We start from the raw sequence: 21,898 nt of genomic DNA on the forward strand, positions 1-21,898 counted from the left end.
CCTACAATACTCTCTTTTAACTCACGGATGGTGTGCGGATTGTCTTTGTATACTTTATTTTTTAGATTTCCCCATTTTTCTTTCCACTTTTATTCAGAACTGACCCTGTTACTCTGAACTTTTTACGAGGTTTAATATAGTGGTCCTATGAGGAACGGGAACACCAGGAAATTTCGTTGCAAAACGTCGTCGCACTTCTCCACAATTCCTCTTTCCAAAGTAACACTCGACAAGATAAATCCTTTGTTGTAATGTAAACTTTTGTGGTGCCATATTAAGCCACAATCTTCAAAACACGGACACGACACAACACAACTTCCGAGGGAGGATTATACTGGTGTCAGTCTGCAAAGTCAACAGAAAGGGAAAGAGAACGAAGGCAGGGAGAGCGAAAAAATAGACTGTAGCGTGCGACTGTCGGGGACCCGTTCAGCGGGAAAGACAAGCACTGACGCCGGGCCGCGAGTCTCGTAGCGAGTCAGGGAATGCTCTGTAGATGCAAAATAATCTAACACTGTTATTTTTAGTGGTTTTTATTTTATTTTCAAAAGTGTAGAGTGACTAGCCATGTGAGGTTGTGTTATTGTATGTATATCTTGGTGTAGCTAGAAAACGTTCTGGGAAACCAGAACGAAACATCGCAGATAAAATACAATAAAACCACTAAAAATAAGCATGTTAGATTATTTTGCATCCTCTGATACGTAAAGTTTCATTTAAATAATTATAAACTTCTATTACAATGTACAGTATATATATGTGTTCAAATATATATTAAAAAAAACTGTACCTCCTGACCACATCTTGCATAACTCCACTGCACACTTCAGATTGGCTAGAGTTGTAAAATATGCCATCAGTGTTGAATGTCCAAAACCTTTCATGGGCAGACTTCGTCCTTTCAGGATGACCTAATGAAAGGTCTTGGAGTTGTCGAACTTGGATAACCTACAGTATATAATATTATTTAACATCTATTATTTGCATCACACACACATCCTTTTCAATAACACTCAATATAAGATGGACTCTTTTTTTAATTTGAACTCCAAGGGGCGAAAAAAATCAAATTATCCAAAATTAAAATGAACAAAAAAACATGCATCATTAAGGGCACAAAGAACACAGTTTTCACGTCCAGCTAGTCATGAGAACCAGAAATTTGTCCTCCCCCACCAATCCTTCCCTGTGGCAAGCTGGGGGGAGAGAGATATCTGTGTGCTGGATGGTTCTAGGAGGGGGAGAAAACCTAGCATTAGACTTATGGGAGTATTATTTTACTTGTTCTCTTGGGAATATCAAACTTATGATGGTACAGAAAAACACATGAATGGGAACAGGACAGGTTGAATATTTTCTTTGTGCTAGGAAAAGTCGAAACTTCCATTTGATTAGCCGCAGCTTGAAGTTCAAATTGTTGGTCCATAAGGAAAACATGGGAGTCTATAAATAATTATTCATAATATTTTTACAGATCGTATCTAGCTTATTAAATAACTTAAATAACCATTTTGACTTGCAAGATGGGGAGAAATCCATACTCTCTTGTGCTGTTTTTTTTTCAGTAGCAGTGCCCATTCCTATGATATTGAAACAAATGCACACGTGTGAAACTGTCACACTTCGCCATAAAAATGATTTCAAGGGGGAATAAACATCTCTTCAAATTACCGAATAATTCGAATTATCCAAGTTCAAATTAAAAAGAGTCCACTGCATGTATTCAAAGTTTCATGACATTTTCAGTCCTAAGATGATTTTCCTGACTTTTTCACGGATTTTCAGGCCAGTGGAAACCATGCTTGAATAACACATCCAAATCAGTCCTCAGATCCAACTTCATATTATTAGGGTGGATCAAATGAAAACAGAACAGGGGCCACAGAATGGTATCAACAAGGTTAATTTCAAACGTAATCTCCAAAGTTACACAATCACTTGCCCACTGTTTCACCAAGCGGTGAATACCCTGCTCGTAAAACTCCTTTGGCTGAGAATGGAACCAGTTGCGAACATTGTCCATGACTTCATTGTCTGAGTGGAAGTGCCGACCCTTTAATGCCTTTTTCAACGGACCAAAGATATGCAAGTCGCATGGTGATAGATCAGGGCTATACGGTGGGTGTTCCAACTCTGTCCACCCAAACATCGCCAGCGTGTTCTTTGTGACAGCTGACGTATATGGCCAAGCGTTGTCATGCAGCAAAACTCCAGAGGACAACAAGCCAGGCTGTTTGGCCTCGATACTGACCTTTGGACGATACTGCTGTCCGACAGCTTACACATATCACGTGCTCATGCACGACTATCTAGGGCGAGTCCATTATGCAGTAGGGGTTTACTTCATTACCTTCTGCTCTACCTCTACACAGGGTTGTCGCCCACACATACATAAATATAACCCAATACATCCACTGTTCCGTTTTCATTTGATCCACCCTCATAATTTCTTTAAAAAAGTTTCCAAATTAGTCACCTCTATTCAAAATGCAGGTTCACTATGTAGAGATGGATGGTATAACATAATAACTAAAAATGGAATGACACAAAAGATTCATCAATCTGTAAATTTAGAAACGTGGACAAAAAAACATTAAATGAACAATTGCAACAGTAAGAAATTTATAATGCTGGAGATGCTACACATGCTGTGCCTTTACAAAAACATATCAATTCCATAAATGAAACAATTGGAAAGGATAAATTAATTTTTCTAACTTGGGATTTGGAATGTTCACAGTTTTTAAATTTGAATTGTTGTCTTAAGTCAACTTTATGCATATATAGGCTAATTTGGACTGGACCTACAGTTTAAAATGGGATCCGAACCACTGTGCAAGACTCTCAAATCTGTACACTTTCTCGCCACAATATTGATTCCAGTGAAATAGAAAATTCAATATTTTTTTATTTATTAGCTGATAATTCGAGCTGGTCTAATTTATAAGTAACTAATTCAAATTTCATTGAAAGCGATTTAAGACCATCTATGTTTTATGATAATGCCTTTAGGAAAGTTAGGTTTTTTTTTTAGTAATTTGAGTAATTCTACAATGAGTGACATGTCGAACCCAGGACTCCTTGATTACAAGACGACGCTACCACTACGTTAGTGGAGAGGCCCCTGAATGTTCACTGTATGTGAGGGAACAGATATTTAGTGAACATTTTATTGCAAATAAAAGTAATATCTTACCCTTGCCTTTCTGTTATTGGTACAGTACTTCAATTAATCATTACAAATAAAATTAATGATTAAAATTTATTGAACATACTAAGTAACAAAAATAAATTGTGTATCTATATTTGTCGTTGTTGTTTTAGGTCCACTTTATGCACACATAGGCTAACTGGAACTGGACCTAGTTTAAAGTGGGATCCAAACCACTGTGTGTCTCCACTGGGAATTGAATCTGAGACCCTTTGGTTACAAGGTAATGACGTTACGCAATCAGAAAGGACCTATGTCTATTTGCTGTTCAAGCATTAAAAAACTTTCAATACCTACACCAACAACGTATTGTACATCAACTGAACTACAATTAGTTAATAAAATTCACTTTCAAGATGATGGTCACATTTATATTTTGTAATTAAATACTACGTAGCTAATGGAAGTTGTATACATACCTTTCTATCATCATTTACTCGCACATAATCATGCAAAAAATTAACTGTCGGTAGGATTCGCACAAATATAGAAGCTTTTTGCTCACCACCCATTGCTTTGCTTTGTTCCCTTGTTCAAAATGTGTGACCACTTTTTGAATAGTTCCCACACTGTTTCTGAGGCAACGCCTGACCAGGTAGCAATAATAACAATCCTCCCAATTGTTCTCAGAGAAGTGCCTTAAGATACAAGGCATAAGCCATTAATAGAAAAATGAACAAACAAAAGGTTGATTTTCCGACAAAAGATCTCTACTTGCTTACATGAAGTTGCATTGATGTCGTCAAACAATTGGTGTGAAGCAGGTATTTGGTCAAGTTCCCTGTGCACTATGCCACGAGGCATACATAGGGGATGTGGGGGTAGGGTCCCACACATTCTTCGATCTTGGCCACTTAGGAGGTGATGTGATCAGCACCACACTCTGCCTGAGTTTATACCCCAAGTACCCATTTATTTGAGGCTGGGTGAGCACCAGAGCCACTTTATGTGGGGACAAGGCTGGAAAATTCCAACCTTATATCACCCACCCCGGGATTCGAACCCAGGTCTCCTGCACGCCAGTCAAGATGCATCACCAACTACACCACTAAGGCTTCTCTTGTATTTGATATATTCACTAGTTTGCTTCATATGGAAAATACATGAATTAATTGATTTTTTGTTTTAGGTCTAGACTAATTGGGACTGGACCTACAGTGTAAGGTGGGCACCAAAAAACTGTGCCTCCACCAGGTATCGAAAATGGGACCCCTTGATTACAAGACAATGTCATTACCACTATGCCATCTGGGAGGCCCAATACATGAATTGAAACATCAATTATTCCCATTCGAATTAAACATTCATATTAGGTAATTTTACTGATAAAGTATTGATATAAAATAGCACATAATTTATGAAGAATTTGACTCATTTCTTAACATCCTTAATTGTAATGTCTCATGAATATGATAAGTTAGCTTAGAAAAAAATGCTAATGTTTACCAAAGCAGGGTACAAGAATTACACATCTACATGCACAAATGAAAATTATCATGTTACCCTGGATTGGAGTAATCAGCAAGACAAAATTTTATTCAATACTAGCTGATTGCCCGGCGTTGCCCAGGTATTTATTTATCCCAATCTTCTATTAGACAGGAAAATAATGAATTCTAACTATAGAGCAAAATGAACTTGGAGTTTAATGTCATTGGGAGTGTCACTATTCATCTTAGCGACCACACTAATTCCACACTAATATCGGTCATTTTCGCAACACAAAGTCATATCAGCCTGAATGTTAGACAAGCTGCGAAACACTATCATTGTGCGAGATTGCATAGAGTCACGGATGTCTGTTTGTGCGGAATTTAGTATCGGTTGTTTTGGATTATTTTTACATGTCACCCCTTCCCACCCCACCTCTAGGACTGCCAGGGTTTTCTTACCCCCAAAATATTATTTCCAGATTGCAATTGATACCTGTACCAGGTTTGGTTGAAATTGCTCCAGGCGTTCGAGAGTTATGCCGGAACAAACATACACACCCACACACATACATCCATTTGTATATATAGAGAGAATATAAGGGTTGCCCAAATGAAACTAAGACTTTTGTCATAGCGCCGTAGCTTAACTACGCAGTGCTTTGTGTTTGCTCTGGTATGTATGTATGCATGTAAGATGGTATGGTCTGATGGTGCACTGTGTTGTTTACATGTGCAGAAGCACGTTCACAACATGGATTCATCCAAACAGGCCCAGTGAGCAGTTATTCAATTGCACATGTGTGCTGTGATATCTGCTGTGGTGTTTCCGCTGGGAAATCTTCAACCATCCTCCCTACAGCCCCGATCTCTCACCCTGCGACTACACCATCTTCGGGCCACTAAATAAACATCTGAAAGGCTGCCGGTTCGCCAACGATGCTGAGATCCATAACACAGTTTAAGATTGGTTCCGTAGTCAATCACGGACGTTCTTCACTCAGGGTACCCATACCCTTGTGACACACCGAGACACTTGCTTGAACAGACAAGGCAACTATGTGTAGAGGATATGTCCCCATGGATCACTTTTACTTCCTGTATGTTCATATATTCCAACCAATAAATCATTACAGAAAAAAACCAAGTCTCTCACTTTCATTTGGGCAAGCCTTATATTTTTTAAGATTACAACGCTTGTTCTTATTCTCATCAATTTCAGTTACTCTCCTTTGTTAGAGATACAACACAAATTCATCACATTTACATACATCCTTATATATTTAACTCAGTTTCACTTTATATCAACCTGATATGAGAAAAACATGCGTAAAACTTAAAATTTTTCTAGGTTAGTAGAAAACTTAACATGTTAAAAATAACATTTGCACATGTAAACACAACACTGGAGAAAAAAAGAAACTACTCTTTCATCAAATCTTTAATAAAAATAAATCTTTCCTTTACAATATTTCACACATTAATTCATTTGTAAATATATCCATAATAAACTAATAACAACTTCATGAATTTTAATTAATACTTGTGTTAAATGATTATATGGTGCACACAAACATTAATACTAGGTTATCTATTTGTAAGGTTTTAATACCATGGAACCCCAATTTTACATTTTCCAACTTTATATATTTAATCCTTCTGTTCCCAATGAAGAAAAGTGTTGTAAAATTTTCGAACATTATGTAGTATCCTCACATTAACCACAGTTGACTGAAAAACATATAAAAGTGGTTCCACTGTATTTGTGTGCGTGTGTGTTTCAATAAAAGTCATCCTTGGGTAGGACTTGGATTTCCATTGGGGGGGAAAAACAGCTTTACAAATAGGCATGGATTTATTACAAAATATGGCCTAAACTGAAAATATACATAAACTATTATCAAGTATTTTACAAAATAATTTTTAAATGACTTAAAATATATTGTTGACCACATAAAGAGAGAAAATATGAACACAATATTTTTGATGGTTAAAAAAGGAAAAAATACAGATATTTTAACAACAATTAATTACAGATGAAAAATGCATTTCTTAACATTCATTTTCAGAATTGATAGGGTGAAAACATGCATTTTGAAATTATCAAGGACCTCCAGTTTGCAAGTAATGCTAAGCACAAGGAGGATTTTATCAACAATATCTGACGAAAGAAATCACAAATAAAAAATATGCTTTTTGTCAAAATATGCATTTATATGACCAAGGATACAGAGTAAGAAATCAGGATGAAAATATGTCATAAAAATCCAAGCCCTATTTATTAAACAATTTAACACACACAGAATATTTGCACAAGCTAAAGTTATAGTACTTCTAATAAAGAGAGTCCTCATAATATTCTGTATGAGGTTAGATCTGCACATAAAAGTGTTTGATCTAGGTCAACACACACAAAAATACAAGAGAAAAACATTGCACACACAGTCCAGAGATATCTGTGTTTACATTACAAAAATATCAAAACGATCTAATATATTACGTGCATGCTAATGTATACACTTTTTCTTCATGTGTATGAAAATGCAACATCGTTGCTAAATCTCGACAAAAACAGGATAAATGCAAGCAGTAATAATTATAAACATTAACACACATCAGCAGAATGTTTAGACAGGTGTAATGTTCATTTTTACCTTCCTTTTCTTGTCCCGACAATAAAGATATGATTATATCCAAAATACCGGAGTCTATTTATTTGCATGCTGTATTGGTGCTTATGTTTCTACCCTGCTTTTAATCCAGGTAAGATCATCAAGATATTTTTGTTTTGATGTAAAATTTGGTTATTCCCCTTTTTGCTTTTCATGCTGCATTTTCATCACATTATTGCTACCAATCAGAAGGGGCCTTAATTTTTCACAAATGCGATAACGCTAAGGAATGTTAATTATTGCAAAAAAAAACTGTTCATGTACGTACAGTGACACGCTTAAAACACATTTTCCATGCATAAATTGCAAAATAAAATGAATTTGGCATAACATGCAGGTTATGGCTCGTTTCATGAATTTCAACACATTTTGCACTTTAAAAACAATGGTGTGTGTTATACATGAAAAAATTCCAACAGCTAACATCACTGAGCAGAGTTACGAGGTTCTGGTTCTGGTGGGAGATCAAGTGCACATCTACCAATAAATGGGAACTGTACCATCGGTACTGGAAAATAAAAAAAAATAAAAAAAATAAAAAAACTTCCTCAAAAATAATTTCCAATGTATGCAACTGCCATGAACAGGCATAGGTCATGTGATCTGGAAATTATAATACTAGTCTGAAAGTACAATGAAGGCATAATTTTGAGTATATTAGGCACACAAGTGTGCTACAAGAAAAATGCAAATTTTGAAAAAAAAAAAAAGACACCAAAAATCAACCAATCGGTAATGACTACAAATTCTAGCAAAAATTCTCACTTGTAGCATGCAAAGAACTCGTGCCTCTAATAATACATTTTGCACTTATATGGTAAGAAAGAAGAGAACAATGTTTAAAATAACAAAATTTTAAAAATACATTTATGAATGTTACAATCACATTAAATCACAGTTTGAAGAGCAAAATACAGTGGAGCCTCGATTTTACATTTCTCAGGAAACCTAGACTTAAAATGGGAAAATGTAAAATCTGGGTTCCTCCGTATGCAGATCACAAATATTACATCATATAATAAGCAATTATCTCATAACTAAACACACCGAATAGAAATTATGTTTAATATTTCAACAAAACAGTTTTAAAATTAAATCAATCTGAAAAGGATAAAGTCTATATTAACACAAATCAACATCTATATAAATTCCCAATAATGCAACTCTCAAATAAGATCGTGACAAATAATCTACACATGCAACTTCAGGAACAGTTTGTAAACAACTCATGCAAGACCTGGCTTTCTTATTGCTACTGTAAAATAATTGTTACTATTAAATTAAAATGATTAAGTTTTTCTCATCCTAAAAACGTCATGAATTCTGCAAATTACATCTACTTATCGTATAAATATTACAACATCGTCCAGTGCTTGTACTACTTAAACCTATTCTTACACCATGTTTCAAGAGCGCATCTCTTTTCTTGTCTTTTAGTTAACAAATTTCATTTTGTTTGAGGTGGGGACCAAACCTATGACACATCTGTGAGTTTTACTACAAATTCAGTCCCCTAACCCAGTGTTTCTCAACTGCCAGGCCCTGGCACCAATTATACCAGGCCGTGAAACATATATTAGATCCAGTGATGTAATATTTATCAACAAGCGTAGACATATTAAATTATTACTCGTTACGATGATGCCATAATTTATTTGTAAATTTCAATAGTAGGGATGGGACAGATTAATCAGTACTCTATCGGTATCGGTCGATATAGTAATATCAGTGTATCAGTAAAATTACCAGTTCGATATATCTGTAAATATTTTAAAATGTAGTGCAAAATTCTGCCATTTTGTTATACTTTTTATGGATAAACTCCATGCCCTACTTTTTAAAAAAGTAAATGTCTAAATATGCAACTGCAGTCACCTTGAAACACACATTCATTAAGTAGGTCAATGATCCATTCAGATTCTTCAAGGACCATTTGTAATTTTATATCGGATCGGTATAATATCGGTTATTAGTAGAGGCACATATTTTTGGTAAATAAAAAGGCAAAATTTTGGTACAAAAACAGAGTCAATTTTGGGTTCAAAATGAAATTTAACTGTTATAGAGGTGGGAAAGCAGCATATAAAATGACATTTTGGTTTCAAAAATGTGAATATAATCTCAATTTTCCGTGAATTGCATAACTCACAGGATACTTCAGACAGTGTCGCGTCTGTATATAAATGGTAAATTTCGTGTTTAAGAGTCTATTTCACATCATTTCGTGACAAAACACGTTAGGTAAATGCACCTCACACCTTTCAGAAACATGACAAATTAATATTACAATGTGTTATTTCACATTTCGTGTTTTCGTCAAAAATGAAATAGCTATGCATGCCTCTAGTTACTAGTATTATAATGAAACTATCGGTATCGACCAACATTTCGTATCAGCCCACCCATACTATACACTAAGTTAAAAAAAATAAAAAATAGGAAGATATTTACAAGTAAAATTCTTGGGATAGGAGCATCGAAATAATTTAATGGCGAACAGTCTCACAAAGGTTGAGAACCACTGCATTAACCAACTATCCCATGGAAATCTATATTACTCATTGCTGCCTTAAAGTTACTATTTTTATCTCTTGAGTTCTACATCTGTCGCAGGTTCAATTCTCATCAGCAGCACAAAGAAACTGTTTACCTGAAGATGAGAGAAGATATGGTATGTAAACACAGTGTTAAAATAGGCGTTCTTAGCGAAAGTACTAGACCAAGGGCTCCCAAACTTTTTTCGTTTCACACCACCCTTATAGTGTTTCAAGATTTTTCCGCAGTGCCCAAGTCATAATGTAGTCCTATCTAACACTTTCAATGCTCTGTTAATGTGGTTAGGTTGCTTGCCTTAAGTTAAAAATAAACACATATTTCAAATTCAGAAACATTTTATACGTAAAAAGTGCTAAAAAAGCACATATTTGGAACAATCGTATTGGTGAAAATATTGGAACATTTCGCAGTGCACACTTTGGGAACCACTGCACTAGACAATGGATAATGTCCAATTACCTAACACTGCAGACCAACAAAAAGAATCGTCACTGACAACTCTCAAAAAATAAAAATGATAAATCTGACGGTAAATATTCTCTAATATAATCTTGCCATTTTCCAGTTCAGCATGGAAAATTATTTTCCTATCCCACTACACAGAAAGGGACTAAACCAAATTTAAGCATATAAAAAATAACTCTGTGATACTTGGGATGAAAACACCTTGAACATTCTGAACAGACACATTAGTCTCTAACTTGCAAGTTTTCCAGAAATGCTATATGATAACAAATCATAATACACTATTTGTAAAAACTAAAATGGAACAGACAATTAGAAAACCAGGTCTTGTCATCACTATCTACCCCATATATTCATCAAGACAGGACAGACTAGTATCGTATCATGCCCAAGGCATGACTCGAATCCGGGACCCCGGGCGCCATAGTCCGATAGCCTAATCATTTCATAAAAAGGGCCCGAGTATGAAAGAAGCTGGAAAGAGCTTCTTTCAAGCAAATGCCACCTGCGATCTTCAGCGGATGTAAAAATCCGCTGATACGAATTCTTCCGGAATCGCAGGGAAGATACTGCAAACACAGCTTTACGCTGAAAGCACCGTTATTGAGAGACGCGTCCTCTCAACGGCCGAAGTTCGAATTTCGTTTAAATAGCTCGGGAGAATATTTCTCACCCCCAGTCGGTATCTGAAATCTATCGCGTGCACAGTTGGTGCCTCGGAATTATGCAAGTTGTTGAACTAAGAAAGTTATGGCGTGAATAGTTGTTACCGAACGTTACAAAAGGAGTTACAGCGAGGAGTAGTACAATATCGGAAAGGAGTTTTATTTCAGGAGAGTTTCATCAACGAACCAGCGAGTCGATCGTCACTTCGAGATCTACAGGTAACGAACGTTCCTCTATCCTTGTCTTTCATTCTCTCACACCCTTGCCAGACCAGTCAATTGTAGTGTTTAAAGTTAATCGTGAGTGTAGTTCTTATTTCACGGGGCTAGCCCCCCTTGCTTGGTTAAGTGTAGACGTAGCTTTTCAGAGTTATACCCCCTCTTACGATACACCTCTCGCAGCCAAATAACTTCGAATATCAGGCTTCACATAGCCTATCTACGATCCCTTAATTTAAATAATCGGGTGTTTGTACGTGGTGGAGGTGCGGGGCACTGGCGCCAAATAGTGAAGACTCGACGAGGGGGAGGGGGTCGTCTTGAAGATCCTAGAATGGATGAAGGACGGCGGCTGCAACGTGAATCACTGAAGTGTGACGAGGGCACTGGGGCGTTGCTGGTCACGAAACTCATGAGTCGGGGGGGGGGGCATCTGGTAAGTAATGGTCATCCCCATGATAAAAGGTGACGGCGGTCTGAGGAACTCCGCTCTCCAAACTGATGAATCCTGATGGGGGTGCTGGTGATAGCTGTCCATCAACACTGATGACTTCTATCACTAATTAATATGAGTCGTTGGGGATTGGGGTGCACTGCTGTAGAAGATCCACTTCTGGTGATCGCGGATGATGCACTTCTGAAGGGTGCTGATCACAAAGATGAAAAGTCTGAGGGGTGGAGTGCACTGCTGGCCTCGAAAAACGTCTGGTGATCACGCGTCGCAAGAATGGTAGTTCCAGTCGGGAGGGGGTGCACTTTTGTCCTGGAGGAGACGAACCTCTGGAAGATGCTAATCCGGAACATAATGATTCCTGGGGATGCTGGATGCATGTGTTGTGATCTCTGCTTCAAACTGCAGCAACAGTCCGTGCTGGGCTGAGACGAACGGTGTGAAAAGGTAGGGTAAGGGGCAGCTGAAAAATGAACAGGAAAACCAGACCAGATCGTTTAAAGAAAAAAGGTAGGGGTGCAAACTGAAACGTTACTTCTTGAATAAATCCAAAATATCGCGAGTGAAGCGAAAATCTAGAAAATGTGAAAAAAAATTGCAATAAAACGAAAGATATATTGAGGGGGGGTTAAATTTAAAAGTTATTCTTTAAAATAAGCAATTGCAAAAGCAAAGCACTAGCCCAAAGGTTATTCGTTAAGATGGGGACGGGTTACCGTGGCGAGAACGATAATAGTAATAATAATAAAAATAATAAATTGATAAAGGACGTTATCTTCTCGAGGGTGGTGATGAACTTGCAACAAGTGAAATATCCCGTCCTCTGTAGTCAACGTTGACGGCATTGGAGGGGGGGGAGTAATTACTTTATTCTACAAGGGGTAATAAATTGACTAAAAAAAAAAAGATGGCGTAAATATGAATAAAATGGGGGTTCGAAAATGAATCAAAAACACAAGGGCAATAAGGTATTTATATGTTCCTTCACGACAGCGTGAATGCTATGGTACTAAGATGCGTTGCGATTAGGCAAAGGTATCGGTTCAAGCGATGATTTATTTCGAGAATGTAACCGATTGTAGGTCCCAGTACGGGCGAGCGTACGCAATAAACGAAGGAAAATGTAATTTATGTTCATAAGATGATGCCCCTTAAAAAACACTATTAGGGAATATATTTCTGTAACGTTGTTCTAAAACGCGAGAATTCATTGTGGCTGAATTGAAAGCATAGTGGAATATATGCCTCTAATAATACATTTTGCACTTATATGGTAAGAAAGAAGAGAACAATGTTTAAAATAACAAAATTTTAAAAATACATTTATGAATGTTACAATCACATTAAATCACAGTTTGAAGAGCAAAATACAGTGGAGCCTCGATTTTACATTTCTCAGGAAACCTAGACTTAAAATGGGAAAATGTAAAATCTGGGTTCCTCCGTATGCAGATCACAAATATTACATCATATAATAAGCAATTATCTCATAACTAAACACACCGAATAGAAATTATGTTTAATATTTCAACAAAACAGTTTTAAAATTAAATCAATCTGAAAAGGATAAAGTCTATATTAACACAAATCAACATCTATATAAATTCCCAATAATGCAACTCTCAAATAAGATCGTGACAAATAATCTACACATGCAACTTCAGGAACAGTTTGTAAACAACTCATGCAAGACCTGGCTTTCTTATTGCTACTGTAAAATAATTGTTACTATTAAATTAAAATGATTAAGTTTTTCTCATCCTAAAAACGTCATGAATTCTGCAAATTACATCTACTTATTGTATAAATATTACAACATCGTCCAGTGCTTGTACTACTTAAACCTATTCTTACACCATGTTTCAAGAGCGCATCTCTTTTCTTGTCTTTTAGTTAACAAATTTCATTTTGTTTGAGGTGGGGACCAAACCTATGACACATCTGTGAGTTTTACTACAAATTCAGTCCCCTAACCCAGTGTTTCTCAACTGCCAGGCCCTGGCACCAATTATACCAGGCCGTGAAACATATATTAGATCCAGTGATGTAATATTTATCAACAAGCGTAGACATATTAAATTATTACTCGTTACGATGATGCCATAATTTATTTGTAAATTTCAATAGTAGGGATGGGACAGATTAATCAGTACTCTATCGGTATCGGTCGATATAGTAATATCAGTGTATCAGTAAAATTACCAGTTCGATATATCTGTAAATATTTTAAAATGTAGTGCAAAATTCTGCCATTTTGTTATACTTTTTATGGATAAACTCCATGCCCTACTTTTTAAAAAAGTAAATGTCTAAATATGCAACTGCAGTCACCTTGAAACACACATTCATTAAGTAGGTCAATGATCCATTCAGATTCTTCAAGGACCATTTGTAATTTTATATCGGATCGGTATAATATCGGTTATTAGTAGAGGCACATATTTTTGGTAAATAAAAAGGCAAAATTTTGGTACAAAAACAGAGTCAATTTTGGGTTCAAAATGAAATTTAACTGTTATAGAGGTGGGAAAGCAGCATATAAAATGACATTTTGGTTTCAAAAATGTGAATATAATCTCAATTTTCCGTGAATTGCATAACTCACAGGATACTTCAGACAGTGTCGCGTCTGTATATAAATGGTAAATTTCGTGTTTAAGAGTCTATTTCACATCATTTCGTGACAAAACACGTTAGGTAAATGCACCTCACACCTTTCAGAAACATGACAAATTAATATTACAATGTGTTATTTCACATTTCGTGTTTTCGTCAAAAATGAAATAGCTATGCATGCCTCTAGTTACTAGTATTATAATGAAACTATCGGTATCGACCAACATTTCGTATCAGCCCACCCATACTATACACTAAGTTAAAAAAAATAAAAAATAGGAAGATATTTACAAGTAAAATTCTTGGGATAGGAGCATCGAAATAATTTAATGGCGAACAGTCTCACAAAGGTTGAGAACCACTGCATTAACCAACTATCCCATGGAAATCTATATTACTCATTGCTGCCTTAAAGTTACTATTTTTATCTCTTGAGTTCTACATCTGTCGCAGGTTCAATTCTCATCAGCAGCACAAAGAAACTGTTTACCTGAAGATGAGAGAAGATATGGTATGTAAACACAGTGTTAAAATAGGCGTTCTTAGCGAAAGTACTAGACCAAGGGCTCCCAAACTTTTTTCGTTTCACACCACCCTTATAGTGTTTCAAGATTTTTCCGCAGTGCCCAAGTCATAATGTAGTCCTATCTAACACTTTCAATGCTCTGTTAATGTGGTTAGGTTGCTTGCCTTAAGTTAAAAATAAACACATATTTCAAATTCAGAAACATTTTATACGTAAAAAGTGCTAAAAAAGCACATATTTGGAACAATCGTATTGGTGAAAATATTGGAACATTTCGCAGTGCACACTTTGGGAACCACTGCACTAGACAATGGATAATGTCCAATTACCTAACACTGCAGACCAACAAAAAGAATCGTCACTGACAACTCTCAAAAAATAAAAATGATAAATCTGACGGTAAATATTCTCTAATATAATCTTGCCATTTTCCAGTTCAGCATGGAAAATTATTTTCCTATCCCACTACACAGAAAGGGACTAAACCAAATTTAAGCATATAAAAAATAACTCTGTGATACTTGGGATGAAAACACCTTGAACATTCTGAACAGACACATTAGTCTCTAACTTGCAAGTTTTCCAGAAATGCTATATGATAACAAATCATAATACACTATTTGTAAAAACTAAAATGGAACAGACAATTAGAAAACCAGGTCTTGTCATCACTATCTACCCCATATATTCATCAAGACAGGACAGACTAGTATGAAGAAGAAGAACCGAGGGTTCTCACATATGGTTACACATCGTTCACATTCACAATGTGTAAAAGTGTTCACAGCCATTGTAAGGTTGATATCACATTTCCAAAAACACCACAGAAGGCACTTTCAAAATAAAACTTTCAGGAAAGTTCAATACAGTTTTGTTTGTTCATCAAAGGAGAATCATGTTTGGAAAATCTTGTATTTATTCCACACACTGCAAACAAAAACAGAAAAATTAATATCAAAAGACAAATAACAAACTTAACGTCTGAACAAGTACAAAGAGTATGTGCATTAATAATAAATTTTTGGTTTGTACACTTTCATCCTTTAGCAGACATGTCTGGATAGCTCTGCGGATGGGATCTTTTCAAGAGTGCGTTTTACAAACTCTCAACGAAGTACAAAAAAAAAAAATTGTAGCTCAAGAACTGTCACACAGAGATGAAAATTATATATTGTGTCTCCCAATAATGAATGTTAAAGGAAGGAGAGGAAAATTGAAATTTTAAAACAAATATTTAAAAATGGCATATAGCCCTGTAGCCCGCAAAATAGACCAAAGTGAATGAAAAAAATGTGGTATGTAGCAATGGTACATTACTACAACCATGCAGTTTTGTTGAAAACATGTTAACCCTCCAGTACTCGTGCGGGTGACCATTGTCACCCAGCCCCTTTGTTTTCGTTACCGCCAAGGAGTGTGGTGGAAGGAAGTGGTAGGGGCTTCAGTATCTTCCGCCTGCATTTCCAGCTACCTGACTAGTGTGCGTTTGTATGTTGTAGTGAGGAGCGGCCCTTGTTATTGCACTTGAAAGTCAGTTGGGTGACACTTGTCCCCCGTGTGATTAACGGCGTTATGAATGCACCAAAGCGTCCATGACTCTGTAATAACTCTCTTATTTTGGACGTATTGCTTGGTGAGAGTTCCGATGAGGACGATGTTGTGGAGAATGATAGTGACGATGGTGGAGATGACCATTTAGATGTCCAGGACGATCTCTTTGACACCGAAGAAGCAGATGAGCCACACAGGACGAAGTGAAAAATGCCGAAACTGACCTCAAATGCAGAAGAAGAATCCAGTGATGAAGAGGACATCCCATTTGCAAATTTATACATGGTAAGAGACCAGTTTAAGAATGTAATGAAGTGGAAAAACTATCCTCTCCGCTCAGAAATGTACGAACCAGAGCTGACAACATTATTTTGCGGCTTCCAGGACCAACTGGACAGGGTAGGGAAGCACGCAGTGCACTTGATTGCTTTGTACTTTTTAACGTTATTGGAACTATAGTTACATCAACCAACATTTATATTGACCATATAAAGGAGCATTTTAGCCGAGACAGGGACGCCAAACACAAATGTTGTTGAAATTCGTGCTTTCATAGGCATTTTGCTACTAACCGGCTGTTTTGGCAGTAACAGAAAAAAAACTAAGCAGGTGTGGGACAACTCTGTAGGACTGGTGTGGAAGTCTGTTATCTTGCCACGAGTGCGATGTCTTCGTTTTGATGACATCAGAGATCGTCAGCAGCGAAGAGAAATTGATCGGCTTGCGCCTATCAGAGAAGTCCTAAAACTTGTGGGGCAAAACGTGTGGTCAACGCCTCAATCATTTACAAGTTCAACAATGCTGCAGTTAAACCACCTGCAAGACGAGAATTCCTGAAAAGTTTGGCGTTGGAATTCATAAAACCTCTGATTGAGAGTCTAATCCAGCTTTCTTTCATCCCTGTACATCTGAAGAGAAGAGGAAAGGCCCTTCTTGTAATCGAAGAAACTCTTCAGCCTGAGCGCAGACAGCAAGGTAACAGTAGAGGTCGTAGCTATCTGTGTGGGAGGGCGAAAGACAAAACAACCAGAAAACATTGTGAAAAATGTGGACGTCATATCTGTATTGTTCCTTCATCAATTGTTTGTACTGAATGCTTGGAATGGGACTAAGGTAATACAACCATTGCAACTGTAAAATATAGCTGATTTTTTATTATTCTTATGTACAAATGTATTTCTGTAGTTTAACATTCATTCCAATCTTCATATCCAAAATGTGAAATAAAATAAGGACATTATAGGCCTAGTTATTACATTGAAATTTTCAACCTATAATATGCGTAGAAATATATTACGAGTAACAAACATTGTTGTGACTATACTCTTTCTATATGTAAAATGCAGGGTACGCTTTAGCGATTTCTTTTGCCTTGTAATAGAGGCCAAAATATGTTAATATATATGTTTATGGATTCTCAATAAAGCTGCCTTTCAGATGAGCATGGAGTTTTACAATGTTGCCCTGCATTAAAAAAAAAAGTTATGGTAACCTAAAATTTAAGATATTTTTTTCATGCAAAAATTTTGTTAAAGAACGATTTGGTATTTTTTCTTTACAACACCTGTTTGATACAAAAATAATTCAAAAAATACTTTAATTGTCACTAGAATAGATTGTAAATATAACAAAACAAAAAAATCCACATACTATAATTAGTCTTTTCGAAATAAATAAATAAAATATCTTATGTCACTGTCACCCACGCGAGTATTTGTGTTATGGGAAGCCGCGCGAGTACTCGAGGGTTAATACTTCTTGTGGCAAAAATAGCAATGCCTCCCCGATGGCGCAGTGGTAATGAAGGGGTCCCGAGTTCGATTCCTGGTGGAGGCACATAGTGGTTCGGATCGCACTATAAACTGTAGGTCCAGTCCCAATTAGCCTTATTGTGCATAAAGTGGACTTAAAACACCAAATCAATCAAAAAATAACAACAACGTATAAGAGCAACAGTGTTGTTATTTTTTTAAAACAATTTCTGGAATTTCAATAGTAACAATATATATATTACTTACGTCAAATGTTGTATTGCACAATTTAATGGTTATTTCCAATTAATTTCAAAGACACACTGTTTTCATTCACAAAGGATACGGCATCTGGAGCGAAGATTAGTGAATGAAGACAGTGTCTCTTCGAAATTAATCAGAAATAACCATTAAATTGTGTAACGTGGAAATACAACATTTCACGTAAGTAATTCTTAAACCTTGTTTACCGCATCCATCATGAATAGATATATTGTTTTGTAATTCTCGAGTATGTCATACCTTTATATGTATACAAATTCCAGTACAAAAACACATTACATCATTGCACCAATGGAAAAACCATGAATGTGCACATTTTGATTTTTTCCCTTAGTGCAGTTTCTGACTACCTTTTGATGATAGATTCCTATGCTAACTTATTTGACCTAATCAACAGTCACAAGTAGGTCCACATTTTACCAATGACAGCCTATTCTTTCCCAGGAAATTGAACATTAAAATGTGTTTATCTGAAAGTAAGATTTAGAACATTTGTAGTTTTGACACTGGTGCAACAATATGTAAGTTTTATTAGCCTTGTCTTGTTCACTGCACTTTTGACTTTCTTTGCACTGAACCGTCTAGTTGGTTACAGGGTGCAACACCAGCTCGTCTACTTCATCGATTTGGTGACAAGTAGTGTATTTGATCTCTGCACCATTTGCACTACGGTCTGCAGCGGTGTAGTGTGTGGTGTATGATCACGTGGTGCATGCTAACTAATCAAATGAACATTCATATACCAGCAGACAGGCATTTGATGAATCCTCTGAACTTTACCAGCCTGACACCAGGATACACCTGCACTACACCGAGTGTCAAAAAGTGCATCAAACTAAAATTGCCTATTTCCTCCAATAGAGTATCCTAAAAGGACAACAGAAATAAATATAACTTTCTTCTTTCACAATCTTGTCAAAGTGTGAACTGACAAGTGGACATCATAATCGCTGATTCATACTTTTTTATTTTTTTATTACAGTGTTGACTGAGTGACAAGTTGAGAAAGGTTGGTAGGTGTTGAGCTGGTTCAGCAGTGTTCCCCTCTCGGGAAAAGAGCTCTTGTCTTAAAAGTTTATTGGCTGATTTCTTGTTGGAATTTTTACTCGTTTTGGCAAAGTAAATTCAATGACTTTTCTAGAAAATTTTAAAATAATTTTCCATACCATTATGAAGTGCTTTAACATTGTAAGAAGCTAGTTCCAGGTGTCAAACTGCACTTAATATGCAAGAGAAAATACTCTATTCAACATTGTTCTAAATAAATGAACAATGATATATTAGCCCCGTCTAGTTGGCTGCACTTTTTGACTCGATTTGACTCTCTTTGCACCGAAGCATCCAGTTGGTTGTATGGTGCAACACCGAGTCGTCTAGTTCGTTGATTTCGAGTCAAGTAGTGTATTTGGTATCTGCACTACCTTTCGGACTGGTGTGTTTGGCGTATGGTCACGTGGTACGTGCTAACTAATCAAATGACCGTTTAAAGCAGCAGACAGGCATTTGTTGAATCTTCTGAACACCGCTTTCTGTCTAGTTGGTTGAACGTAATTTCCTTGCACTACTCTTGACACTGGATACACCTGCACTGCACCAAGTGTCACAAAGTGCAGCCAACTAGACGGGGCTATCACACAAACGTTCTTATATGAAGTATCTTACATGAAGAAGGTTGAAGGAGAAAAATGGACTCAATTTTATTTCCAAATCTTGGCACATGGAAAAAAAAAACCTTGATTTTCCTAGACTTCCTGGTTCATGTGAACCTGTTTGAACATGTTGCTTTACATTTTTTGTTCAACTTATATAAAATATATATATATTAATTGCACTGCATGGAAAAATATTACGGTTTAACCAATTCTGATACTGAAGTGTCGGTATCAGTTGATATCAGTTTGATTTTATTTACAGAAACCAAGTCAATATTATTCTGACATTTTGGTCAATAACAGGGTCCACAAAAAAACCACACAACAAATTCAGGGGGCCTAATTTTACTGTAAATTATGCAAAATTCGGTTTCCAATAATTTCTCACCAATATTGGGTGAAAAACTGACCAGGCATTTTTAATATTTTGATGTAATTCTTAAATATTTTAAAGCAAAAACCCACTAATATTAATCAACATTTTGAACACATTTTAATTGATTACAATTTTCAAGCATCAGTACTGGTGGGTATAAGTTCAAAGTGATATCGGCTGACCCCTAAAAAAATATATATGATAGAATTATAACCACAATATTAAGCCTAAGAGGGCAACAAATCTAACCATTCTGTGTATTTCTTGTCATTCACATTGGAGAGTATGATCTTCCTTACATCCTCAGGAGGAGATAACCCGAGTTCCAAAGCACGTTCCCACCTCTGCAATCTGGTTATATTGAGACAAGGTCCGTATTTCCAATTAAAGTCAAATTGCAATAGTTTGTCCAATTCAGAATCTTGCTGTGTTGCTGATGAAGTACCTGAAAATGGAATATAAGGATGGAAATACCATATTTGTCGGCATATAAGATGCACCCCTCATGTACACATCTTTGAGGAATATTACAATTAATTTCAACAAATAACTTACACAAACTAACTAGGAAAGAATACATTTTAATCTTAATCCTCAAAACCCAGACATTCACCTCTAGAGCTAAATAAAGTCACTTGAAACGTCTTCCAAACCTGAGTTCTCATACTTGTGTATGAGTTCTACTTGACTGGAATGTTCTTACACACCGCAAAGAAGCAAGAAAGAAACCGTTTTAACACGGAACAGAGAAATTTTCCACAAATGAAGTTAATCAAAACTGAGTATTGATGCATTCAGGACAATTTTTAAAAGAAAAAAGCAACAAGATCCTCACTTATAAAATATTCAGGCTGTCCTTGAATAACCATATACCACCTTCCTCTTCATCTTACAGAATTTTTCTACAACATTTCAACAAATAAAAAAGGTATACTATATCGTGGGAATATGTGGAGCAAGGGAACAAAAACAACTCTGCGCAAGGAGTGACTCAAGAGGGCTCGACTACTGGAACCCGTGAGAGGAAAAGTGAGTGCATGAAGGGAAAAATGCAGCTGCAGTTACCAGCGACTCGTACTGATCTGCTTCATCCACTAGCTTTCTCCCCTCCCTTCCGATATGCGCAGCCTTGCTCCACAGATTCCCAGAAGACTTTTTATTTATTTATTTATTAAAGACTTGTACACCCAACGGCAAAATAAATTATATGCAAATTGTCCATCACCATTTTCTCGCAGTCTGTTTTCCACAATATGATGATCATGAATTGAAATAAAAAAGAATTAAATTAGTGATAGACAATTTGCCCACTATTATCTCTGCCGTTGACTGTACATGGATAATCCCCTCTCTACTTTCACTGAAACACAACTGGAGCATGCTGAAAGCAAGGAATGCCTCCTGGATTTAATTCAGTCAGTAAGATAAAACTTTTCGGTATCAATTACATCTCCGAACAACACCTCTCACTTGTT

The 21,898-nt window shown here is 36.3% G+C and overlaps 2 protein-coding genes across 3 annotated transcripts in view; both read right to left on the minus strand.

The window, feature by feature from the left end:
• The window catches only part of LOC146002835 (kinesin-like protein KIF9), a 49,378-nt gene extending 28,572 nt beyond the window's left edge, over positions 1-20,806 (minus strand). The window contains exons 1-2 of one of the 2 annotated variants that reach the window (XM_083140805.1): positions 20,673-20,806; positions 791-948 (exon numbers count right to left, since the gene is read on the minus strand). In XM_083140805.1, coding sequence (XP_082996931.1) covers positions 791-948; positions 20,673-20,675 — 161 coding nt within the window. In that variant the 5' untranslated portion in view covers positions 20,676-20,806. Of the gene's footprint in view, positions 1-790; positions 949-3,630; positions 3,768-20,672 lie in introns of those variants that run through there. The other variant, XM_083140804.1, reaches the window with a different exon arrangement.
• LOC146002836 (uncharacterized) overlaps positions 20,741-21,898 on the minus strand; it is a 53,128-nt gene continuing 51,970 nt past the window's right edge. Inside the window, exon 4 of the mRNA XM_083140807.1 lies at positions 20,741-20,868. The gene's annotated coding sequence lies outside the window, so the exon portion shown is untranslated. The remainder of the gene's footprint in view (positions 20,869-21,898) is intronic.

Source organism: Lepisma saccharinum, chromosome 19, assembly GCF_977018435.1.
Source record: "Lepisma saccharinum chromosome 19, izLepSacc3.1, whole genome shotgun sequence".
Taxonomy (NCBI): domain Eukaryota; kingdom Metazoa; phylum Arthropoda; class Insecta; order Zygentoma; family Lepismatidae; genus Lepisma; species Lepisma saccharinum.